This window comes from Periplaneta americana, unplaced genomic scaffold, assembly GCF_040183065.1.
Source record: "Periplaneta americana isolate PAMFEO1 unplaced genomic scaffold, P.americana_PAMFEO1_priV1 scaffold_28, whole genome shotgun sequence".
Classification (NCBI taxonomy): Eukaryota; Metazoa; Arthropoda; class Insecta; order Blattodea; family Blattidae; genus Periplaneta; species Periplaneta americana.
In genome coordinates, this window is record NW_027185509.1 from 785,356 (window position 1) to 813,263 (window position 27,908).

The 27,908-nt window shown below is 35.5% G+C and overlaps 1 protein-coding gene across 12 annotated transcripts in view; it reads right to left on the reverse strand.

The window, feature by feature from the left end:
• Positions 1 to 27,908, reverse strand: part of LOC138693963 (DNA-directed RNA polymerase I subunit RPA1-like) — a 158,228-nt gene that overhangs the window by 63,759 nt on the left and 66,561 nt on the right. For 9 of the 12 annotated variants that reach the window (XM_069817700.1, XM_069817696.1, XM_069817698.1 and 6 more), the window contains exons 12-15: positions 21,980 to 22,249; positions 14,034 to 14,162; positions 7,411 to 7,572; positions 3,934 to 4,126 (exon numbers count right to left, since the gene is read on the reverse strand). In XM_069817700.1, coding sequence (XP_069673801.1) covers positions 14,156 to 14,162; positions 21,980 to 22,249 — 277 coding nt within the window. In that variant the 3' untranslated portion in view covers positions 3,934 to 4,126; positions 7,411 to 7,572; positions 14,034 to 14,155. Of the gene's footprint in view, positions 1 to 3,908; positions 4,127 to 7,410; positions 7,573 to 14,033; positions 14,163 to 21,979; positions 22,250 to 27,908 lie in introns of those variants that run through there. The other 3 variants (XM_069817702.1, XM_069817694.1, XM_069817703.1) reach the window with 3 other exon arrangements.

Genomic DNA, 27,908 nt, shown 5'->3' on the forward strand with positions numbered 1-27,908 from the left:
TCATTTCTTATTCTATCTGTCTACTTCACACAATTCATTCTTCTCCATATCCACATTTCAAATGCTTCTATTGGGTTCTCTTCACTTCATCATAATGTCCATGTTTCTGCCCTATACAATGCTATGGTCCATACAAAGCACTTCACTAGTCTCTTCCTTAATTCTTTTTCCAGAGATCAGCAGAAGATATTCCCTTTTCTGTTAAAAGCTGTCTTGGTCATTGGTATCCTCCTTTTGATTTCCTAGCAGCAGCTCATGTTACTACTTATAGTACACCTCAAGTATTTGAATCTGTCCACTTGCTCATTTAGAATTCACAAGTTTACCTTCTTTATTTTTCTTCCTATGACCATAGCCTTCGTCTTATTTGTTACTATTTGCTATTAATGAACACATAACAATTGTGTTTATATTTTCTTTTGTAGTGCTAATATTCCATGTATTGTGGGTCCCTATCACCACGGCATGGCACGTTCTCAGGGTCTGGATAGAGGAGACGGCCTCCAGATATGGAGGGTAGCTGTGAATATATTGAATAAGCAGTCGTGGATAGCCGATAAGGGGTGGTCCTCCAGCTTGGGGTTTGGGCGAAGGGCTAACAACCCATCACCGTAAAAAAACAGCTTATTACGAAACCTAACAATAAGCTTCGGAATGGGACTGATTCCCGGCACGACCACAGCAAAGGAATATGCATTATCACCTTTACTTTTTTACTTTGCTCTAGAATATGCCATTAGGAAAGTCCAGGATAACACAGAGGGTTTGGAATTGAACGGGTTACATCAGCTGCTTGTCTATGTGGACGACATGAATGTGTTAGGAGAAAATCACAAAAGATTAGGGAAAACGTGGAAATTCTACTTGAAGTAAGTAAAGCGATAGGATTGGAAGTAAATCCCGAAAAGACTAAGTATATGATTATGTCTCGTGACGGGAATATTGTACGAAATGGAGCTATAAAAATTGGAGATTTATTCTTCGAAGAAGTGGAAAAATTCAAGTATCTTGGAGCAACAGTAACAAATATAAATGACACTCGGGAGGAAATTAAACGCAGAATAAATATGGGAAATGCCTGTTATTATTCGGTTGAGAAGCTTTTGTCATCTAGTCTGCTGTCAAAACATCTGAAAGTTAGAATTTATAAAACAGTTATATTACCGGTTGTTCTGTATGGCTGTGAAACTTGGACTCTCACTTTGAGAGAGGAACACAGATTAAGGGTGTTTGAGAATAAAGTTCTTAGGAAAATATTTGGGGCTAAGAGGGATGAAGTTACAGGAGAATGGAGAAAGTTACATAACTGAAGTTACAGGAGAATGGAGAAAGTTACACAACTCAGAGCTGCACGCATTGTATTCTTCACCTGACATAATTAGGAACATTAAATCCAGATATTTGAGATGGGCAGGGCACGTAGCACATATGGGTGAATCCAGAAATGCATATAGTGTGTTAGTTTGGAGGCCAGAGGGGAAAAGACCTTTGGGGAGGCCGAGACGTAGATGGGAAGATAATATTAAAATGGATTTGAGGGAGGTGGGATATGATGGCAGAGACTGGATTAATCTTGCTCAGGATAGGGACCAATGGCGGGCTTATGTGAGGGCGGCAATGAACCTCCGGGTTCCTTAAAATCCAGTGAGTAAGTGCTAATATATTTTCTTGTTATAATACATGTTCTATGATGATAGGGAATGGATTAATCTTGCTCTGGATAGGGACCAATGGCAGGCTTATGTGAGGGCAGCAATGAACCTTTGGGTTTCTTAAAAGCCATTTGTAAGTAAGTATATGTTCTATGTTTCCAATAAACTCTCTTTGGGTGATTTCATATGAAATAAAATTTAATATATTTTCTTATTGTATTCTTACCTTGAATTTGAAGGGCAATATAAAAAATGTAATTCAATAGGAAAACACGTATGTGGTACAACGTTTCCCCAATTAGCTGTAGCTGTGTAACTTTGTACCACCATTAAATGTCAAATTTCACTTATTTATGTTTGGTATGTATTATATCCCAACCCATAAAAAAAGTAATTTTCTTAAATAATTTACTTTGAAACATCAATTTCAATAGACACTATTTTAGGTAAGTAAAAAAATATGACAGAAGTGGTACAAAGCTATCCCAAATGATTGTATGCATTTACATAATTATCCGAGCCCTAGCAGTAGTAGTAGTAGTAATAGTAGTAATAATAATAATAATAATAATAATAATAATAATAATAATAATAATAATAACTTACTTACTTACTGGCTTTTAAGGAACACGGAGGTTCATTGCTGCCCTCACATAAGCCCGCCATTGGTCCCTATCCTGAGCAAGATTAATCCAGTCTCTATCATCATTTTAATATTATCTTCCCATCTACGTCTCGGCCTCCCCAAAGGTCTTTTTCCCTCCGGCCTCCCAACTAACATTCTATATGCATTTCTGGATTCGCCCATACGTGCTACATGCCTTGCCCATCTCAAACATCTGGATTTAATGTTCCTAATTATGTCAGGTGAAGAATACAATGCGTGCAGTTCTGTGTTGTGTACCTTTCTCCATTCTCCTGTAACTTCATCCCTCTTAGCCCCAAATATTTTCCTAAGCACCTTATTCTCAAACACCCTTAATCTCTGTTCCTCTCTCAAAGTGAGAGTCCAAGTTTCACAACCATACAGAACAACCGGTAATATAACTGTTTTATAAATTCTAACTTTCAGATTTTTCGACAGCAGACTGGATGATAAAAATCTTCTCAACCGAATAATAACAGGCATTTCCCATATTTATTCTGTGTTTAATTTCCTCCCGAGTATCATTTATATTTGTTACTGTTGCTCTAAGATATTTGAACTTCTCCACCTCTTCGAAGGATAAATCTCCAATTTTTACATTTCCATTTCGTACAATATTCTCGTCACGAGACATAACAACAAGAACAACAACAACAACAACAACAACAACAACAACAATAACAAAAAGAGTTACGAAGATATAAAATAATTCTCATAGTAACTTGTTCATACTGTAACCAAAAGCATAACAAGAACTTCCTAACATGCAGCATATATTTTTGGTGAAGGTAGTAACATGGCTCTCTACTCCAGGCTGGTGCCTACACATTTCATAAGTTACCCCCATTTCTCGTTCTACATCCCTCAGCGGCCACTGTAAAGTACCAGTAATGTACTTTTTTTTTTTAGCTCGTACACACTGCTTTGATAATGGCATGATGCCCCACTGATCCTGAACATTAAAATGCCTACACGTAAGAGTTGGTACAGTGCTAGAGCAAGGGAAGAGGAAAGTATGAAGTTGAGGTCATACAGCATACTACGCACTGTCAAGGTCAGTGACTGGTGAGACACCAGTTCTCAAAATGAGGTACCTAATGCCCATGACTGAAGGTAAATGGACTGAAAACGACTGATTCATGGATGGTCTTCATAAGGCAAAGACTTCTAGCTCTTTCTGTGGACAGCCTAACCTTGGAGATTATTAAGTACTGTAATTGTTCGAAAATCATGCTAACTTGATATACTGCTAAAATTCTGGATAAACAATTACAATAAGGAGTAAGTTGCAGAAAATTTTCAATTCGTACTGATTTTATCTACCACCTACCACTCCCACTTCAACAAAATCTGTTGGTAGGCAGCAAGTGGTCGAATGCCAATACATGAATAAGTCCATACACATTTCCCTATGCACTCTTTACCACTTAGCTTCTTCGGGACGGACAGTCCACACTACTGGGATGGTCTGCATGGGAACTCTCTGTATTTCCCTATTTTCTAACATATAACATGTGCATTCATATTAAAAACACTCTACTCCACATCTCAAATTTGTAAAAATCACTTCCGAATACATAATAAACCTTACAGGACTGAAAGAAAGTTACATTTTAAATGGTTCACAATAATCACGTTTCAACTGTGTCAGTATCGCTCTCTCTCCAAAGCTTGCACATAGTTTCAGCAAATCTTGGTCTTCCTGTTTCCTTGTTCAACTTCCTTCCTTTGTGTACTTTATGATCTTTCAATCGGCAGAAAACAATAAAAATGGACTAATTCTATGTTTTTGGAAAGGATTTCCATTCTTTTTCTTCCATTTACGAATCTGAAAAAAAAGAAAGCGGCACAGAGTGAAGAAAAAAAAAAGTCATCAGAAAGTAAAAGAAAATCAGAGGAGTAATGACTGATGCATATAAAATATTAGTTCATGTTGCTTTTATAGGAATAATTAAAATCAATTTTCTCTACAAGAGAGTAGTGTTTCCATGATGGCCTTGTAACAACCTATACCCAGGCCACTGCAACATTGCACTTGGCAGTTTAGTGTTACGCTGGTAACGAGAGACGTGACCTTGCCACAGTGACCCTCACTACACAACAGCTGACTTAAATTATGTGGAGTTTGCTATTTTGCTCCGTTAAATTAAATGGTAATTATTATGTAACTCATTCTTTATTACTGTTATCTTGGAGGGACCTGAACTTTTTTTTTATGTCCGCTGTATTAAATTATCTGCACAAATGGAGGGTTGCCCATATATACAGACAAAGTCCATCTCCTGCTCATAAAATTGAAGAATCATGTGCACCATTCTGACGCCTGACTATTTACGCATGGATTCCCACTACGTGGGTTACCGTTTTTTGAGCATCTTTTTTCTTTGCAACATTTCACACCAGTGCTACAAGTTATTTATAACTTTAGAACACTAACAAACAAATTACGCACATGATAGTAACACTATGTAACATAAGCAAATCGACAACACAGCAGTGCTCCATGTGGCAACATGAGCAGCTGACAGAAAATGCTACGTTCTGATTGGTTCAGAAGGCTACTGCATAGCATTCAATTTTTTCATAGGAAGGATTGCCAACCCAACTGTACCATGTGTGTTCGTCAGATTTGTTGACATCAATCCTGTATACGCTGACGAAGTATTTCAACAGTGGGAATGGGTTCTGAGTACACAATTTCTTTCAGACAGTTCCACAAATAAAATTCCAGAAACGTGTTCAATGAACTATATCCTAACAAATGGATAGGACGCGCAGGACCCACTTGATGGCCTGTGCGTTCCCCAGACTTAAACCCACTGAATTTTCATTTGAAAGAGTGTGGCATTCTATACAATGACTGCATGCTTGCATTCAAGCCACAGGGAGTCATTCTGAGCATTTCTTGTAATGTTACGCCTATCATTGCTGCAACAGAACTGTACTGATAACTTGGAAATGCGGTACAAATGGACACTGTTCATATAGCATTTTTCACTGTTTTAGTGTGTCCTCCCCCCTGGTGACGTGGATCCCACATATTAAGACTCACCCTATATATGTAAGCAGAAGAGAGTCTTGATTTTTGCCAAAGAATCACATGATAGAGTGGATGTCCAGTAATATTTTTCCATCCCTTTTAATTGTGATAAAAACAGATGCCAACCCCAACACATATTGGACTGCTTACAGTAAAAAAGTACAGAATCTTCTCAAAATAAATAATGGACTAAAAATGTCGAAGCTTATGAATCTGATCCCATAGACTACAGTGTAACAAGAGCAACAACAGCAGTAGCAGCAACATTTCTTTCACACTCAAATGTCTCATAGCTATAAATAAGATTATAAATGTATTTAAGTTTGCCAATTTATTTAAGTATCGTGCCTCTTGCTTCTTCTGAGATATTTTGCAAAGTGCTATATTACAAATAAAATTATTGCTAAATCAGGATAAAACCGTTTCAAATAATCACAGATTTTAATGCTCTCAAAACTGACTTCAACATCTTAGAAAACATATCTTTTCCAGTTTATTTCTATTCACAATATTAACTCCTTAACGCTCTACAAAACCTCTGCATGAATGGAATCAAACCTAATATGTTGCTGATGAACTGACATACAGTAACTATAGTAAAACTAGCTGTATTTAGTTAAGAAATTCGAGATTCTCAGGTTAATATCTGGATACTGTGATAAAATAGATTTAGGATTTTTTAGGTGAATAAATGTTTTTTTGTTCGTGATTACTTGTCAATTAAGTTAAAAATTTTAGACATGATGTCTCTAGCAAAAATACCAAATTTTATATCGCATAAAGATACAAATTTTCAGGATAAAAATATGCAACAAAATATTTTTCATATTTTGATTATTAACACACATTGGGGAGCTTGACTTTTTGCAGTGGTGTCTTACGCATATCAATTTTAATAGTGTTAAATTGGTAGTAGATGAAATGGACAAAAACTTCGTTCAAAATGTATTGAAGAAATAAATCTCCATATGTTTCTGCTAATTTGAGTGTCTTGTCCAACTCCATTAAAAACTAGAAGAAATAACAAACCTCCTGAAAGAAACTGTTAAAAAAAAAAGGACACGATACTGAAAGAAAAAATGGCAAGTTTAAAAACAAAACGGAAAAGTTTAAAAAAAGTAATCTAAACTTGTGTTTAGAAAAAATATTGAATTTGAAATTATGAGCAAAGTTGCCCAAGTTCTAGAAGATCAACAAGTAGACAATGAGAACCTGAGAGTTAATGTCTGACATCCCTCTTCTGAAGTACGTTAGACTGACTTCATTTGATACAGAACAGTCGTTTTCCCAGTACCGACTGTGTTCTGTGACAATCAACAGAGATTTTTAATGGATAATTCGGAGATGTCATGTATTGTGAACTGGAACTCCAAAGACATTTCAGCAATAGACTGATGAGGCATGGTTAGTGAGTACACAGGCTTTTACTCATATTTGACTAGGTTAGGATTTTTAGGTGTTAGGATATTGAACATTATTATGTGAAAGATGAAAATATTTTTAATGTTTTAGCTAATATTTTTTAATTTTTTAACACATAAAAAAATTAGTAATTCTCAATTTTTATCACCTAAAAATCCTAAACCTAGTCATAACACTGACATCTGAAAGTAAGATTATTTATTTTCCAATGGCTAGAATTGACAATCGAGTCATTTTCCCTCTAGCTTCCCAGTACAAGCTAACAAGGTCCCCAGTCTGTTGTGCAGTTGAGTTTCAGGCTGGGCAGAACAGAAGGTGTTGTTTGTCCATGATTTGGTCAGGGTTGTTGCACAACACATCTGTTGGAGTGGTATATGCCTACGGTGAGCCAGGCAGTCATGTCCTGACATCAACCTAAATTTTGCTACAGCTTCCTTACGGCCTTCATATTTTTTCTTGATTTCTTTAATCTTCCTGCAGAGGTTTGATTTGGAGTGGATTATTGTTTGGATTTTAGTGCCTTTTTTGAAAAGTTGATCTGCCATTTCATTGTCAAATAGTCCAACATGTGAAGGTGTTATTATATATTGTTGTATATAATTAATTAGTTATATGATATAATTAAGTCTGTATATGAAAATCAAAATTACCTGTTTTTTTCGCTGTGCTATGCCAGCAGTAGTTTGTTCATCATCCAACATTTCTGACGAAAAATTCTTAATCACTTTATAATTGTCTGCAAGAAATGGGATTTGTTTCTTCTTCAGAAACTGGGCTTTCATGACATCTTTCCCCTCTTCACCATAAGCAAACTAAAAACAGAAACGTAATATCTATGTAAATTCTTGTATTCCATGTCGTCGGTTTCTTGGTAAAAGTGACCAAGTCACATTCAAAGGCATCCAACCTTTATGAAAATTTAAGACATAATTATATATTAAAAACTAATAATATAGCACATTTACCTTCAAAATAACTTGTTACTAACATCTAAAGAAGAACAGTTGTCTTTGGATGGATCATTAAACCTTTAAATGCCTTTTCCCAACAATTTTCAATTTTGGACTTGGTCACTTTTACCAAGAAACCGACGATGTTGCACTTTCAATGCAATTGGAAAACAGACAAGAATAATGATAAAACAAAAAACTGGCTGAACATGGACATGCTTTTTTCAAATCTTCACATTATGTTTGAACTTCATAAACGGTAGTTATTATTTAGTACTTATGTATGACATGTTGACACAAAAACTGTACTCACACGTACAATATACAGTACATAGGTGAGTTGAATGAAAAACTAAAAAATGTATGCAGACATAAAACTGCCATCCACACATATACAATATATGCAGGTGAGTAATTAACAGAAAAAAAAATGTTGTTCTAAATTCAGGAACCATTTACTCAGAAACTACTTAAGACAAAGGGCTGAAATTTTGTATGTTAGTTTAAACTATATAGTTCTTCAAAATAAATGGACTGCTATTTTTAAATATTTAATTCAAGTAGTGAAAATGTGGACAGACACATCATATTTTTACAGGACAAAATAAACTAATGGACATTTGTCACATTGTGCTTGTGTAATTGAAGAAGTACTGTTTTTATTTCCCTCATTTTTTCAAATAATATGCTTTTGACAAAGGGCGAAACTTTTGAAAAATGTGAGATTAAAAATTTTTGTAATAGATGTTCCTAACTGTTGACGATCGCAAATTTTCTTTTCCAACACACTTTTCTTTCTGCCATGTCTATATTAAAACAATGAAAGATAATTTGTTTCTGTGGCCAGCTCACAACTCACCAACATTTGTTTATCACACGGTGCACAGGACATTAGTCTGTGTTTGATAGAAACAGAAGAAAAAAATATCTTATATATTCATATTTATACGCGAAAATACTGTTAACAGCACTACCGAGTTAACAGTCATTGTGACTCAGTGAAACATACATCTGCATATATATATGTCTGTGGATCATGTTGTGTTGAAATGTACAAAAGCTCTGTTATTAAAGCAAAATAAACAATTCCTAAATTCACTGGCGAATATGCCCCAAGCACTAATGGAAAACAGTAATGGTTTGTCAAGCATGCAGCAAACATCTGAGTGCAATTTTTATGCATAACTTAAGTTTTGTATACATTATAAAATCTTCAATAAAAGATGCCCTTTCCTAGTAGGCAGTTTGAAAACATGCAACACATTCAGACCAACTTGTTATGAAGAAGATTACAAGGAAGCAATGACTTCGAAAACTTTTGCATCAAAGCCTAGATCATATATGTAACAGATAACTCATTGCTATGTTAAAATTGGCAGCACTCTGAAGAGAACAACGCCAGGATCGCCACCCGTCTGCCATAAACGAACACGAGATGGCAGTACAGTCACTAATGCAATTCAAATGGGAATTATGACGTGACTCCTTATGTAACAACTAGATGGCAGCGTAGTAAACCTGATGAAAGTTGTTAACCTCAAAGCCTATAAGACCGACCTATATGGGTATATATGATCTAGGATCAAAGCTAACTCCGAGTATATGAGCTCTGGAAAGACATGTGCAAGGACTTGATTTCAAAAAATGCATTTAGGAATTTCTTTGAAAAATATTGTGAAAAAAAAAACATTTCAGAGGAACCGACATTAAATACACACTTTATTCAAAAACAAGTTGTAAGTTATTTCATCGAGAGAACCCCCCCCACCCAAATATATATATATATATATATATATATATATATATATATATATATACATATATGGTGGAAGTGAAATAACCCTGCAGATTTTTAGAGTGAATAGCTCATGTTGCATGTAACAAAAACTGTAATACCAGATTGGTGGAGAGTTCACAGTTTTCTCAGAAAAAAATGTTTTTTCCTAATGTTTAACACCCTCTTATTTGGTAACTATTGCGAATTGGATTGTGATTCTTGTTCATATCGATAGAAAATCTAATAAAGAATCATTTATCCCTCTGTCCTATTTCAATAATGTGGGCGGTTTTCGTGTAAATTTAATTAAAAAACCACTGAACGATGCAATCCACATCGCAACTTTGTAGCTAGAGAAGGGAGCGTAATATAGGTTTCCTATTCATTCAGCATATCCCATCGTCCCTTTCAATCTGCAAGGTTATTTCACTTCCACCCTGTGTATATATAGGGGAGAGTCGGGTAGTATCAGACATCGGTAATATCGGACAGTGCGTTTCTTTCATCCACCATCTATATATATATATATATATATATATATATATATATATATATATATACACTGGTCAAAAAAAGTTAAGCATATTTCCAGTTTACCCTATAATACCTGATATTTATGTTTCTTTTGGTTTTATGTGGCACGTATTATGTTTACTAATTCAAATTCTTTCATTTGTTTTATTCTGCATCACTAGGTAACGTCCAAATCACGGCTAGTAAACAAAGCCTGTAATTCGAGCAAAGTTCAATCAGTGTCGTTTTGCTTCATAGTGCAGTACAATGGCTCGGAACACCCTTACAATGGCAGACCGCATTAAAATCATCACTTTGATGGAACAAAACATGAGACAAGTTGATGTTGCTAACATCCTTCATGTGAATCAGAGTATTGTCTCCAGACTGTGGAGAAAGTTCCAGGAAACCTAGTCAATAGCAGATCGACCTCGCGAGGGCCGTCCACGCAAAACAACACCAGGTCAGGACCGGTATGTAAGGTTATCTGCACGTAGGAACCCTATAGCCTCAGCTACAACTCTGCGCCATGACCTGTTCGAAGCCACTGGTGTTGTTGTAAGTAGCCAAACTGTGCGCAATAGACCTCATGACATAGGGTTGTATGCTCGAAGACCACTCAAGACTCCAGCACTCCGTCCACATCACAGGGGTGGTCGTGCATGATGGGCTAGAGCACATGAGAATTGGACACGAGACCAATGGACCAGAAATTTATTCTCAGACGAAGTGAGAATGGGCCTACACCCTGACAATAACTCTATTCGCGTATGGAGACGAACAGGGGAACGAAATCATCCCTCAATGACCGTGGAACGTCACCAACAGTTTGGTGGTTCAATCTTGTTTTGGGCAGGTGTCATGTTTGGCCGCCGCACACCACTGGTTTCAATAGAGGGAAACATGACTGCTGCCGTGTATGAGAACAACATCCTCCAACCCATAGTAAGTGGTTTTGCAGAGACTTTAGGAGAAGGGTTCACTCTACAGGACGATAATGCTCGGCCTCATCGTGCTCATAGTGTGCAGCGGTATCTGGTAGAGCATGGGATCCGAAGAATGGATTGGCCAGCATGCTCACTGGATATGAACTGCATAGAGCATGCATGGAGCTTTCTCAGGAGAGCCATTTCCAATCGTCCACATCACCCATTAACGATTCAAGAACTCAGGAATGATGCCTTGGAAGAATGGGTCAATTTGCCTCAGGAGAGCTTAGATGCGTTGGTACTGAGTATGCCCCGTCGCATACAAGAGTGCCTCAGGGTTCGTGGAGGACCAACACGTTATTAAACAGGGCACTGAAAGCACCATCTCCTTTTCATTGATGATGTACGAATTTCAACTTCCCTTATCTTTTCTGTTGTTTCCAAACAATGCAGCTTTTTCATTTCATATTGAGTCCATTGTTAACAAATAGTGTATTTCTACTTTTAAGTTTATTCTGTGGAACCAAGAAATCCAATTATAATTTATCTATTTTATTTTAATTAATAAAAACCGTTATATGCCTAATTATGCTTAACTTTTTTTGACCAGTGTATATATATATATATATTCAATATACTTAACATGACAATACATGCATATTTAAATCTTAACTTTAGAGACCACACTCTTCCAATAAGTACCATACTGGCAAAAATCTAATATGACCTCGAACATAATACGACCTCAAGTTTTCAGATGTTCTATATAGAAAAATAAAAATATCTCTATGTAATAAGATTTACACTTTGTAAATGTTATAAAATGAAAAAATTAATTTTGTAACTGGAACTGGATTCTTTTTCAGATGGTAAAATATGTTTGGAAGTAAATCATGAAAAAACAAAGTATATGATTATCTCTTGTGACCAGTGGTGAAGCCAACAGGTGGGCCCAGGGCCACCCAAAAAATATGCGTATTTTTGCGTTTTTATGGAAAATACTCAAAATTAAAACTAAACCATGGATCCAGAGCAATAGTTACAGTCGATAGCATTAAAGTAAGAAGTCAAAAATGCGTTCATTTCTTCAAGATCCAATTTAACTGTGTTGGGTTGGGCCTAAAAAATTGTCTGGCAGCGATAAAAAGAAGGAAGCCGTGGAGGCTACTGAATTGTTGCATCAGCTAGAAAAATTTGACGCCTTATTTTATTTGGTATGTTTAAACGATATTTTTGCTCTTGCAAATTCATTACTGGAAGCACCTCAGTCTCCAAAAATGGATATTAGTAAATGTTCGTCCTTCATTAAGGCAATGATATAAAACTTTTCAAAGCTCTGAAACGAAGAAAAATTCGACAATCATGTCAAGCACAAGGCTTTGTAATCTAGCAATTCTATCATTTGAGAGGGAGAAAAGTTGGGATTTGTTGAAGGACCCATCATAAGCGATCGACAGATTCGTTGCTAGGAAATCTCGACAGCTCCAGTTCACCTTATGAAGCCTTTGTATAGGTATGCCTTGCATGGTTGTGTATCATAATTTTGCATGTTATTAAATAAGACTTCCGAGAAGGAGTTTCAAGAGAGTTGACGGCAGCGGCATTGTCAGGGGATGGGTCTGGTAGTTTCTAAACCCTGCATATCTGACCTACCCAAAATAATTAGTCTGGCTACGCCACTGCTCGTGACCAGAATATTGTACGAAATGGAAATATAAAAATTGAAAATTTATCCTATGAAGAGGTGGAAAAATTCAAATATCTTGGAGCAAGAGTAACAAATATAAATGACACTTGGGAGGAAATTAAATGCAGAATAAATATGGAAAATACCTGTTATTATTCGGTTGAGAAGCTTCTGTCACCCAGTCTGCTCTCAAAAAAACTGACAGAATTTATAAAACAATTATATTACCGATTATTCTGTATGGTTGTGAAACTTGGACTCTCAGTTTGAGAGAGGAACAGAGATTAAGGGTGCATGAGAATAAAGTGCTTAGGAAAACATTTGGGACAAAGAAGGATGAAGTTACAGGAGAATGGAAAAAGTTTCACAACACAGAACTACACACATTGTATTTTTCACCTGACATAATTAGGAACATTAAATCCAGACATCTGGGATGGGTAGGGCATGTAGCACGTATGAGCGAATCCAGAAATGTATATAGAGTGTTAGTTGGGAGGCCGGAGAGAAAAAGACCATTGGGAAGGCCGAGACATAGATGGGAGGATAATATTAAAATGGATTTGAGAGAGGTGGGATATGATTATAGAGACTGGATTAATCTTGCTCAGGACAGGGCAACAATGAACCTCTGGGTTCCTTAAATACCGTTAAGTAAAATAAAAATTATAAATTATGATTTATTTAACGACACTTGCAACTGCCGAGGTTATATCAGCATCACCGGTGTGCCGGAATTTTGTCCCACAGGAGTTCTTTTACATGCCACTAAATCTAGGGACATGAGCCTGTCGCACTTAAGCAACCTGGCCAGGATCGAACCCACAACCTCAGGCACAGAAGGCCAGCACTATACGAACTGTGCTACTCAGGGGACACAGTAAATAACCAAACCTGCCACAAAATGTCATCCTTACTGCTATCCATGTTCTTAGAAACACAGCACTTTTTAAAACGCTTCACAGCCAATACTGATCCAAGCTGTAAATATGTATCGGATCAGTACTGTGCACTTCGTTTTTTCCAATTTGCTATTGGCTATTGGTGTCAGAGCATGGTCCATTTAAGCAATAGTCTTCAACCTTCCTAAACACCCTGGTGTTCTATTTCAAGCACAAAATGGTTGCATGACTGAGGAATTTATGGTTGACTGCTTTAGGTTTGTTGTAAATAAACCCTTTAAGGATAACATGCGCAGAGTATATGGTCAGTTAGTATAGTCTGCACGTCCTATAAGGTAGACTTCTTTTATCACTGAAAAATGCTAGGCTGCGATTACAATATTATAAGAATGGTTTTCACACAGCTGTTTCTATGCAAAAACATCGTAATAGATTTGGACCCATATTGTAATCATCATTGCCAGTAATATTTTACTTTTGAAGGAATGAATGGTGAGTGCTTCTCATTACCATACCTGCACTACAGTGCCATCACTGTCTCTAACTGTCATGTCGTAATGAACTACTAAACCTTCCAAATGTTTAACTAAGCATCTTTGGAGATATCCACTCCTACTGGTTTTCAAAGCTGTATCAATTAAAGCCTGAAAATAAGAAATGATTGTGTTTAAATACATACATGAAAACAAGTATCAGTATTCTCATGAATACTGTGAAATATTGTGGTTAAATACATACATGAAAACAAGTATCAGTATTCTCATGAATACTGTGAAATATTGTGGTTAAACACATACATGAAAACAAGTATCAGTATTCTCATGAATACTGTGAAATATTGTGGTTAAATACATGCATGAAAACAAGTATCAGTATTCTCATGAATACTGTGAAATATTGTGGTTAAATACATCCATGAAAACAAGTATCAGTATTATCATGAATACTGTGAAATATTGTGATTAAATACATCCATGAAAACAAGTATCAGTATTATCATGAATACTGTGAAATATTGTGGTTAAATACATGCATGAAAACAAGTATCAGTATTCTCATGAATACTGTGAAATATTGTGGTTAAATACATGCATGAAAACAAGTATCAGTATTCTCATGAATACTGTGAAATATTGTGGTTAAATACATGCATGAAAACAAGTATCAGTATTCTCATGAATACTGTGAAATATTGTGGTTAAATACATCCATGAAAACAAGTATCAGTATTATCATGAATACTGTGAAATATTGTGATTAAATACATCCATGAAAACAAGTATCAGTATTATCATGAATACTGTGAAATATTGTGGTTAAATACATGCATGAAAACAAGTATCAGTATTCTCATGAATACTGTGAAATATTGTGGTTAAATACATGCATAAAAACAAATATCAGTATTCTCATGAATACTGTGAAATATTGTGATTAAATACATCCATGAAAACAAGTATCAGTATTCTCATGAATACTGTGAAATATTGTGGTTAAATACATGCATGAAAACAAGTATCAGTATTCTCATGAATACTGTGAAATATTGTGGTTAAATACATGCATGAAAACAAGTATCAGTATTCTCATGAATACTGTGAAATATTGTGGTTAAATACATGCATGAAAACAAGTATCAGTATTCTCATGAATACTGTGAAATATTGTGGTTAAATACATGCATGAAAACAAGTATCAGTATTCTCATGAATACAGTGAAATATTGTGGTTAAATACATGCATGAAAACAAGTTGTGAAATATTGTGGTTAAATACATGCATGAAAACAAGTATCAGTATTCTCATGAATACTGTGAAATATTGTGATTAAATACATCCATGAAAACAAGTATCAGTATTCTCATGAATACTGTGAAATATTGTGGTTAAATACATGCATGAAAACAAGTATCAGTATTCTCATGAATACTGTGAAATATTGTGGTTAAATACATGCATGAAAACAAGTATCAGTATTCTCATGAATACTGTGAAATATTGTGGTTAAATACATGCATGAAAACAAGTATCAGTATTCTCATGAATACTGTGAAATATTGTGGTTAAATACATGCATGAAAACAAGTATCAGTATTCTCATGAATACTGTGAAATATTGTGGTTAAATACATCCATGAAAACAAGTATCAGTATTATCATGAATACTGTGAAATATTGTGATTAAATACATCCATGAAAACAAGTATCAGTATTATCATGAATACTGTGAAATATTGTGGTTAAATACATGCATGAAAACAAGTATCAGTATTCTCATGAATACTGTGAAATATTGTGGTTAAATACATGCATAAAAACAAATATCAATATTCTCATGAATACTGTGAAATATTGTGATTAAATACATCCATGAAAACAAGTATCAGTATTCTCATGAATACTGTGAAATATTGTGGTTAAAAACATGCATGAAAACAAGTATCAGTATTCTCATGAATACTGTGAAATATTGTGGTTAAATGCATACATGAAAACAAGTATCAGTATATTGTGGTTAAATACATACATGAAAACAAATATCACTATTTTCACAATTCTATCCTGAATAAATGTTTGTAGCTTTTAAACAGATTGCAGTCTGCTCAGATTTCTCAAGGTAATTGTGAAGATTTCCACTGGATGTTTTTTCATACATAAATTATACAAGATGATTACATAAGAAATAAATTTAACAAGTTACATGGCCTCAAGTGTTTAAGATATCGAAAGTCACCTTAAATGGTTTTGTAAATATATTCGTAAAGTTTCACTCAACAGCTTAACATAACTTCGTCAACACTTTCAATTGATGCTCGGATGTCATTGTTCATATCATCTAGGTCAGTAATCAGTAGAAGAGGAGGAATCAAACTCGGTATTTCAGATGCCACTGTTACTGCCACTGCCACCACCACCACTATCATCAAAAGTCGTTTCCACAATGTGAGCTTCTACGCCCATACAAAAAAGTCGGATTGTTAGGTCAGGGCTTCATGGTAGCCAAACTGTGAGTGATTTATTTCAACTGTTGCAAAACCAATTAAGTGCTGTAGAAGAGTTCTTTCCAGATGATCTCTAACTTCCCAGTGTCAATGGAGTGGTGACCCATTCTGTTGCAAAATTAAGTTTTCACAGTCTTCATACATTTGAGGCATCAACCAATTAATGGCCATATCGAGATAAGGAGATCTTGTAACAGTTTTTCATGGGAAAAAAGTGGGGGGGATAACCATTTTGCAGGACATAACATAACACATTAACATGAGGAATCCCGCACATACTCCATTATTCTTTTAGAATTTTCAGTCCCCCATATTCGAATGCTCTGTTTGTTTACTGACGTGGAATGTTAACTTATCACTAAAATCATCTTCCTCACAACATATAAGCATTTCCACACAGGTCACCACGTTTAATGTTGTCATTGTCAGTTAGAACTTACGATGACTTTAGTTTGTATAAAATTAGTCCTACAGGTGGTTGTGGAATTTGCAGCACTTCTTGTCGATTTCTTTGGACAGTGTTGGAAAGCAACATGAACACAATCAAATTTTTCATCGGACACATATGTTTTCCCAGAATTTTTATCCTTACACAAACTTTCAATTGTTTTAAGTTTCTTGTACAATCACAGATCAACTGCCTATCATCATGATTCAGTGTCCTGCCCAAGAGGTCTTTCACTGCAAATCCAGCTTTCTCCAGTCTTTCTCTTTTTTTCTCTTCATATGATCCATATATCTTAATGTCGTCTATCATCTGATATCTTCTTCTGACCCGAACTCTTCTCCCGTTCACTATTCCTTCCAGTACATCCTTCAGTAGGCAGTTTCTTCTCAGTCAGTGACCCAACCAATTCCTTTTCCTCTTCCTTATCAGTTTCCTCATCATTCGTTCTTCACCCATTCTTCCAACGCAGTTCCATTTCTTATTCTGTCTGTCCACTTCACACATTCCATTCTTCTCCATATCCACATTTCAAATGCTTCTATTCATTTCTCTTCACTTCGTCATAATGTCCATGTTTCTGCCCCATACAATGGCACACTCCACACAAAGCACCTCACTAGTCTCTTCCTCTCTAGTTCTTTTTCCAGGGGTCTGCAGAAGATGCTCCTTTTTATATTAAAAGCTTCCTTGGTAATTGCTATCCTCCTTTTGACTTCCTGGCAGCTGCTCATGTTACTACTTATAGTACACCCCAAGTATTTGAAGCTGTCCACTTGCTCTACTGTCTCATTTAAAATTCGCAAGTTTACCTCCTTTATTTTTCTTCCCATGACCATGGTCTTCGTCTTCATCCCATACTGCTCAAGCTGTCATTTAGCTCCAGTAGCATATCCCTTAGTATCATCTCCTCTTCTGCTAACAACGCCATATCATCAGCAAATCTTATGCACTTTATTCTTCTTCCTCCTATTATAACTCTTCATGTTATGGAAACAGTTTTACTAAATCCTCCAAGTAGATGTTGAACATGTAGGTGATAAAGGGCATCCTTGACATACTCCTCTACCAATTTCCCTTCCTTCTGACATTTCTTCTCCTATCCTGACTTGTTGGTAGTAATTTTCTCAAATGTATTTTATAATGCCACTGCATGCCATTAACAGAATTCGTTTTGTGTAATTCAAGCACGCAAAATGAATGCTTTTTCTGTGGCAATGGCAGCCATCCTAGTGGAACTGTGTGTGATGTGACTTAATCAATAATCAATATGAATACAAACTTTCAATGTTGATGAATAAAAATCTACAAAAAGAATTTCTAAATCTTCAATTGTAATGATTTTATAACTTGTTGATAGTATCTATTTATTTTGTAATCATGGTATATATTATTTCATTTTGCAGTGCTTTATTTTAAATCAGTGAAAAATTCTTACATAAATCAATATGCAATTTGTTTGAAGCATAATAAGAATTGTAAAATATGTTGTTTAGAATCACAACACACAAGATACAAATACCGATGGATTTTTTTCTTATTAGAGAAAATCACTGACAATCATGGCAGACAACTCCGGTCTCAGCACAACTTCGTGACAAATTGCTACTGAAGATGAAGTGACAAGTGCGTCGAAACATGTATAGAAACTGAAGATTTAACTGTATTGTACCTGACTGTGTTCAGACAACTATTGTTTAGAATTTTCCTTTTATTATTTTAATGATTACTTAATTCAGATGTGAACACTGTATGAAATAAATATGATCTTATTTGTCTATCTCTAAGACACAAAATACAGTAAAACTCCATTTTAACATTCCCGTTTTTAAGGAATAATCTGTCAAGTCCCAGCCAAATTACCATAAGAATAATGTTAGTTAGTTTCCAATAGTTGGATCTTGACTTAATGGCATCTTCCATATTGTAATTAATTAATTTCCGCTTTTAAGGAAACCTGGTTTAAGGAAAATCTTAGTTTTAAGGAATACTTTTCAAGTGGATTTAGTGATAATGAAGTCCAAATATCAAATCAACTTTCAATAATCAATAGTACCAGCATATTCGATACAGCATCTCAATCGACAGTAATGCAGCACCATTATTCTTTATAGTTCTTAATGGTCTTGCTTTGCATTGCTTTTACAGAGAGGTTGCTTCGCTTGTTTCGTTCTTGCGAGTTGTGTGGATCCTGTTTTCAAGTGTTTTGTTAGTTTATGCTGTTTGTGCATTGTCATAATGGCGACTAAATGAAAGAAATTAACTGTCAGACAGAAAATTAAAATACTAAAGGATGTTGAGGTTAATCCTCAAATAACAATATCACATATTGAAAAGAGCATAGTTTGCCAACTAATTCATTATGGGGGATAATAAAGAAAAAGAAGAAATTTTCATTGTCGAGTTTGTGTCATTAGGGCCAAACCAAACGGAATAACATTTGTGCCTCACCACTTGAAGAGTTATAAAATCTTATAATTAAATTCATTGTAAATGATAATTGCAAGCCCAATTAAATGATTATAATGTTTGGTATATAATACACATGTTAGTACTAGTTACTTTAGCATCTCCATTCCATTTTACGTAAACCCCCTTTTAAGGAAAACCCCTGTTTGGGGGGGGGGGGGAGTAATCCCCCAGAGATTCGTTAAAAAGGGGTTCTACTGTACCTAGTTAACTCTACATCACCTTTAATGATTTTTTAAAATTATGTTTCTTGCATAAAATAAAAAGATGAATGAAATGACCGCCCAGTATGTTCCCAGAGCCCTACGCTTCGCTATATGTAGAATTATTTATATTTTTTGTTGCGAATTTTGTTAATCTTCAAACAGTCTCTCAGTCCCAGGTAGCTGCTATCCTTTATAAAGAGACACTTACCTATTGTTATATCAATTGTCATAACACACATCTTGTTATACAAGAGTGAACTAAAGCAAAGTCTAGGCAATTTCAGTTTTCATGTCACTTTTAACTGCTGATTTTCTTAAACACAAAAATAATATTAGAAAAGATTACAGACTGTGAGATCCAACGAGAGGTGGAGTTCCCAGACATGTTCACAAGGTCACAAATATTGTGAAAAGATAAGACAGGGAATTTCGCCAGCAATGAACAGTCAGTTCGGCAGAAAGGCCTGATGACGTTTGAGTGTGTTTGGAATTTAATCCAAAAAAATCTTTAAGGTGTTATATCAAGAAACCAGGTTATCTTATGGTAAGTAGGCTTAATGTCATGCTTACAGACACATGAAATTCGTGAGACATGATAACGTGAATTGCTTTCATTTTTCCAATTCTTTGTACCATTTACTTCCTTCCAGAACTCCTCCCCCCCCCCCCCGCAAAAAAACTCACTTCTGAAACGCGAAATAAAGCGAATTTGAATAATAACCTGAAAAGAAAACATAATTCAAGTTTTTAGTAGATTCCAGCAATACATGTTTCGTTCACAAAATCTTAACAAAGAATTTTTAAGTATGTATTACAATATTTTCATAATTTCAGTTTTCCTTTTTTTGATGGCACATTTCTGCCATTTTATCAACAAATGAATGCAGGTGTGTATTAAAAACTGTAAAAACTGAAAATTGATACTGAAAATACTGTATTATACCATCTTATCATGTTTAATATCTTAAGCTAGTATTACAAAACTTGCAAAGGGTTATATAAATTTAAAATAACACCGACAAATTGGCAATGATACTGAAATCTTGAAATTTTAAGACGAATTTTCCTAAAAATAAAACAACTTTCATGGGACTCTAGTCATGCTTCATTCACGTATTTATGATTTATTCATTTCCTATACTCCTTTATTGTTCATTAACATAATCTCTACCTCTGAATAAGGTTCTGGCTGATATGTACATCTACTGTCAGGCAGCAGGCCTACATCTCATTTGATGTGTGTCACAGAAATGACAGGGGAAAGGAACTGGCCACCCTAGTCCATTATCTACCGGCTAAGTTACCTTATTGGTGTCACCTATGAGGATTTCCAACCTGTCTTTGGACAGTTGACTAAACAGCAACAACAATTAAATCATTACCCATTATTTCATTTATTTATTAATTTAATAGAATATTCTATAATTATATGTCAAGGGATGAGCAGTGACAGAACCGGATGGTTGACAGCAGACTCCACTTTATGTTGGATCTCCCTGTATAACTATTAATGTACATTTGTACAAAATGAATTATATGTATCTATTTAAACGAAGTCAAATGTCTTACTTCTTGGATTACAGAAAATGCCTTTTGTGTGCAATCCAGAGAACTGAGGTTCATCTATTTATTTGGTTTCATATTAAATGATTTCATTTAAGTATATGTATTTTGAATAATAGTTCAGTAAAACGATGATAATGACTTGACACTTAGGAATGACCCTTAGAAGTTTCACTTGTATATTTTGAAAACTTCACAATACAGAACATCCATAAAAACTAGGTTAAATACAGTGAAATAAATCAGTTCTGTTAACAATGTATTCTATAACAATAGAAAGCCAGTGGAGTTTCATTATCAAAACAAAATTAATGGTTCACTGAACTTGTAAACATTTCTATGGTTAAGTACTCTTTGTCCCTTGTGGCAGCTCACGAATAGTGAGAAGATTTCTAAATTCTGTAACGATTCTTTCAAACTGCTCTAATTCCTGTTGTAGCCATGACATATACGTGATTCTTTTTTTTTTTTAATTGCTGGATTTAAGTTAGTGCATGGCCTGTAGTAATATGTAAGGAATGACGTTTGAACCTACCTGGGCCTCTTTAAATCTGCAGTGTTGCACTAAAATGCTTATTTCTCGAAAACCATATATCAGTTTTACATAAAATAAACACATTCTTAATCTAAAAACCTAAAGAATTAAAGTACAAAATGAAGTCAAATTTAAAAGTGACAAAATTGATCATACCAGTCATACCTGAACTGTTGAAAAAGGCGTAAAATGAATAATAAAAAATGCGTCACATTTATAATACCAATTTTTTTATCCGTACCTCTTCCAGCCATACAATGGAAAAAAAATTTCTGTGGCTTGATACCAGTCATGAACCTTCCATCCACAAAGCCTCCGGCTCTTGGCGATGTGTTGTAGCGAGGAAAGCTGGGAGTGCCTTGCCTGACACCATGTGCCTTCCAGTTCAATCTGACCCAGCAGGCAGCAGATCTGCATAGCATTCACAGCTGGACCCTTGGCACCAGTCTGAATCATAAGTTGCAAGTTATTGCAGGGAAATCTCTTCAAAAGCCCCCATGGAATGCACGCCCTATAGCCAGAACAGATTGATTAATGTTAGCACATTTTAAAGTTTTTTCTTAACCTGTATTTAATTTCAAATCGTAATTTCATTAACACACAATAGTTATATGCTGTCTATCAGTGGTGGTGTGCGGTATCCTTAGGGTAGGCTTTTCTTTTAGAGAGATAACTCAATGTCACTACTACCCGGCAATATTTTATAATCCAGCTTTAGAAGCATATTATGTATTACTTACTTACTGGCTTTTAAGGAACCCGGAGGTTCATTGCCACCCTCACATAAGCCCGCCATTGGTCCCTATCCTGAGCAAGATTAATCCAGTCTGTATCACCACATCCCACCTCCCTCAAATCCATTTTAATATTATCTTCCCATCTACGTCTCGGCCTCCCTAAAGGTCTTTTTCCCTCCAGCCTCCCAACTAACACTCTATATGCATTTCTGGATTCGCCCATATGTGCTACATGCCCTGCCCAGCTGAAACATCTGGATTTAATGTTCCTAATAATGTCAGGTGATGAATACAATGCGTGCAGTTTTGTGTTGTGTAACATTCTCCATTCTCCTGTAACTTCATCCCTCTTAGCCCCAAATATTTTCCTAAGCACCTTATTCTCAAACACCCTTAACCTATATTTTTCTCTCAAAGTGAAAGTCCAAGTTTCACAGCCATACAGAACAACCGGTAATATAACTGTTTTATAAATTCTAACTTTCAGATTTTTTGACAGCAGACTGGATGATAAAAGCTTCTCAACCGAATAATAACACGCATTTCCCATATTTATTCTGTGTTTAATTTCCTCCCAAGTATCATTTATATTTGTTACTGTTGCTCCAAGATATTTGAACTTCTCCACCTCTTCAAAAGATAAATTTCCAATTTTTATATTTCCATTTCGTACAATATTCTTGTCACGAGACATAATCATATACTTAGTCTTTTCGGGATTTACTTCCAAACCTATCTCTTTACTTGCTTCAAGTAAAATTCCCGTGCTTTCCCTAATCGTTTGTGAATTTTCTCCTAACATATTCACGTCATCCGCATAGACAAGCAGCTGATGTAACCCTCTGTGTTATCCTGGACTTTCCTAATGGCATACTCTAGAGCATATTACGTATTATGTTCATTAAATTATTCTAGCAGATTTCGACAATGAGCACAAAACTAATAAAGAAATAACACAAAATTTTAAAGAATTGCATCTTGTTTACTTGAAGGAAAACTCCATTCTTTCCTTTTGCTTCGTAAACTCATTGATAATTTCATTGTAAAATGTTGCAGAATTTTAAGTGCTTGTAGCTTCTTCTTCTTCTCTACTGACATCAAGGCTGGGTTGTTCAATCTTTCTTACTCTTGAGTCGATCGTTCAAGTGATTTCATTTGTTTAAAGACAGAAATGATCTTTCGACTGATACTAATGTGTTGGTTATGATGTCAACTCGTACAGTTCAGACTGCTGTGTGTAGTCACTTAAATTTCAGTTCTTGAGGATATTTACTACGAATAATTTTTGCATATTGATTTATATTAAAATATTGAAAATATGCCACCTATTTTTTTATGTTTTAATTTCACACCCACGAGTTCTGACACAGGCTTTCCCACAGTTACAATTTCGCTTTTTCATTGAAAGAACGGCAATCAAATGACCTTTTCAGGCTTTCTTCTATTGTGTACTTATTTTAAGTCATTATATGACACTCACCCTTCAATTTACACTTTTGCATCAATAATGAAACACTATTCACTTCTGTTTTTGCGTACCAATACTCTTGGAATTAGAAATCACCTCCAAAGTACATCTGCTTAGCGCCTACTGGACCGACATAACAAACCAAATGGTTGCATACAGAGAGCAAGCAAGCCAACGAGGCAAGATAGAAGACAAGAGAAAACTCGTTGCGGCACATGATCATGGTTCCGATAGCTGACCGTACAGTACAGCTCGTTGCATTGCCTGCAAGACAGCGCAAAGTTAGACTAGATATGAAAGAAAAAGTAATTTATGTAAATAAAAAATGGATATTTATTAGCTTTTGAAGCTAGTAATATCTTTAAATACAATTTATTGTTAATATTAAAAAAGGCAGGTTAGGTGCAGCACACATAGCCTACCCTGGATGAACGCAATTGCTGTATATGATGATTTTTCTGCTGTCTTATTCTGTACTATGTTAAAGTATCTTGTATCAGGCAACATATGAAGACATTTTAGACACACTAACGTTGCATTACACAATTTGTATGTATTTTTTATTTTTAGTTGGTTATTTAACGACGCTGTATCAACTACTAGGTTATTTAGCATCGATGAGATTGGTGATAGCGAGATGAGGACAAGGATTCGCCATAGATTACCTGGCATTTACATTACGGTTGGGGAAAACCTCGGAAAAAACCCAACCAGGTAATCGGCCCAAGCAGGGATCGAACCCGCGCCCGAACGCAACTTCAGACCGGCAGGCAAGCGCCTTAACCGACTGAGCCATGCCGGTGGCTATTTGTATGTAATTAACATATCAATTATATTGGTCAATCACAGAATACGTATATGTTAGCACAATTTCAAAACAAATTTTAAAATACAAGCCCAATGGAAGAAGTTATAAAAATGGAACAAAGCTATACACATTACTAGGCATCTATATGACAGATACTGTAAAATACCTCGTAACCGGCACCCAAATATCTGGCAATACCAAAACAATGGCACTTTTGGCAGGGCAAAAGAAAAGTTCAAATCTGCCACATTACTACAGTCTGGACTGTCAGTTTTGCCACATTAGGAAGTTCGCACAAACATTCGTTTTCAATGAATATTCGAACCTAAAATTTGCTTATTATATGTGTTGTGTGATGTGTTTTAATAAAGAAAATCTATACAGTTTTTATGTTTATTTAATTATGTTTGGGCTGTCAGTGTTGCCACATTAGATAGTTCACACGAACTTTTGTTTTCAGTAAATATTCGAATCTGAAATTAGTATATTATTTGTGTTGTGTGATGTGTTATAAAGAAAATCCACACAGCTTTTATGTTTATTAATTATGTTCAGGCCATCAGTGTTGCCACATTAGGAAGTTCGCAAGAACTTTCATTTTCAGTGAATATTCAAACCTAAAATTAGTGTATTATTTGTGTTGTGTTGTGTTTTGTTTTAATAAGGAAAATCCATACAGTTTCTATGATTATTCAGTTATGAGCAAGTGACAGAGAAATAAGCTTCACATGGCTGCAGATTCAACATGAAATACGTACATATTGGTATTTATTCAATTATCCAGCAAAATCTTGTATCCGGAACTAGTCTGGTGCTGGATAAGAGGGATTCTAATGCAATGACAATATGAAGTCCCTTTATGTGTTGCTGGAAAGGTCATGGTAAAATGAAGAATTGGTAGGATGGCAGTCGAAATGGGAATAAAGAAACTCCACCCGAACTGTAATCGTTGCCCACATCTCCTTCTTCGATATAGGCATAAGTCTGCTTCTCTTTTCAACTTATATACATAATGTATATATTGATAATAATCCAAAGCTTTCTAATATATTCTCTTTGGTCATCCTTGTTCCCTTTTCCTTCCTAGCATCTTTTCCCCCTTTTCTGAGGAGGGCACGAAGGCCTCCACCACAACCTGAGGCATATTGTGCCAGTCATTATGGAAGTCGTCAGAAGTACACTGCTGTGAGTATCACAATTCACTGTTTGGAGCCATCAATTTAGCTACAACACCCACTCTGATGGACTCAGAAACTTCTGTCCCTTTGTGACTTCAGTAGTTTCCTTTGCTAGATGTTATCTGTATGCAAATAATGGTACTACCACAGTCTAGCATATTATAATAATAATAATAATAATAATAATAATAATAATAATAATAATAATAATAATAATAATAATAATGATTTATTTTAGCTGGCAGAGTTAAGGCCGTCCACTCAACCAGCAAAAAGTATATATTACATATGCATGAACTTACAAAGAATTCAACAATTTGATTTAGATGAGAGTTGCATGTATACAAGAGTTATTTACGAATTAAACAACAAAATACTATGAACTATTAATTAAACACTGAAATAAACTGTGTAGCAGAATTAAGCTAAAATACATAGAATGTTATTATATTTCAAATAATGTTAGATAATAAAAACAGATTATTATGAGACAATTTTGAAAATACAGCACTATCAGGATGATGTCTAAAGAAAGAAGTAACAATGTATTTCTTTTTTTATTTTATTGGGTTATTTTACGACGCTGTATCAACATCTAGGTTATTTAGCGTCTGAATGATATGAAGGTGATAATGCCGGTGAAATGAGTCCGGGGTCCAACACTGAAAGTTACCCAGCATTTGCTCATATTGGGTTGAGGGAAAACCCCGGAAAAAACCTCAACCAGGTAACTTGCCCCAACCGGGATTCGAACCCGGGCCACCTGGTTTCGTAGCCAGATGCGCTGACCGTTACTCCACAGGTGTGGATGTAACAATGTAGTCAGTGATAGTTTAAATCAGTATGATTGGAGTGAAATGCTAATAAGGTTATCTTTTAAGCTGTTTTTAAAGGTGTTTATTGTCTTGCAGCCCCTAATACTTTGTGACAAGGAATTCCATTGTTGCGAGGCGGATACTGTAAAAGATGATGAATAACAACATGTTCTGTGAAGAGGTATACTTAGCGTGCCACAGATAAGTGACCTGGTATTCACGTCATGGTTAGAGTATAGATAAGAGAAACGAGACGAAAGGTAATTTGATGTTGAGGTGTGAAGAATTCGAAAGAGTAAAGACAAAGAGTGTAAAGTTCTGCGTTCTTTAAGTCGGAGCCACGAAAGACTTGCGAAGGCCGGTGATTTGTGATCATATCGTCAGATGTTGCACACGTATCTGACGCACATATTTTGAACTCGCTGTAACTTGACTGACAGTTCAGAACTTAGGTCACTTAACAAAACGTCACAATAATCGAAGTGCGGCGTTACTAGGGTTTGTACTTACTTACTTACGGATGTATTTTAAGGAACCCGAAGGTTCATTGCCGCCCTCACATAAGCCCGCCATCGGTCCCTATCCTGAGCAAGATTAATCCAGTCTGTATCATCATATCCCACCTCCCTCAAATCCATTTTAATATTATCTTCCCATCTACGTCTCGGCCTCCCTAAAGGTCTTTTTCCCTCCGGCCTCCCAACTAACACTCTATATGCATTTCTGGATTCGCCCATATGTGCTTACTCGCCCATATGTGCTTACATGCCCTGCCCATCTCAAACATCTGGATTTAATGTTCCTAATAATGTCAGGTGAAGAATACAATGCGTGCAGTTCTGTGTTGTGTAACATTCTCCATTCTCTTGTAACTTCATCCCGCTTAGCCCCAAATATTTTCCTAAGCACCTTATTCTCAAACACCCTTAACCTATGTTCCTCTCTCAGAGTGAGAGTCCAAGTTTCACAACCATACAGAACAACAGGTAATATAACTGTTTTATAAATTCTAACTTTCAGATTTTTGGACAGTAGACTGGATGATAAAAGCTTCTCAACCGAATAATAACATGCATTTCCCATATTTATTCTGCATTTAATTTCCTCCCGAGGGTCATTTATATTTGTTATTGTTGCTCCAAGATATTTGAATTTTTCCACCTC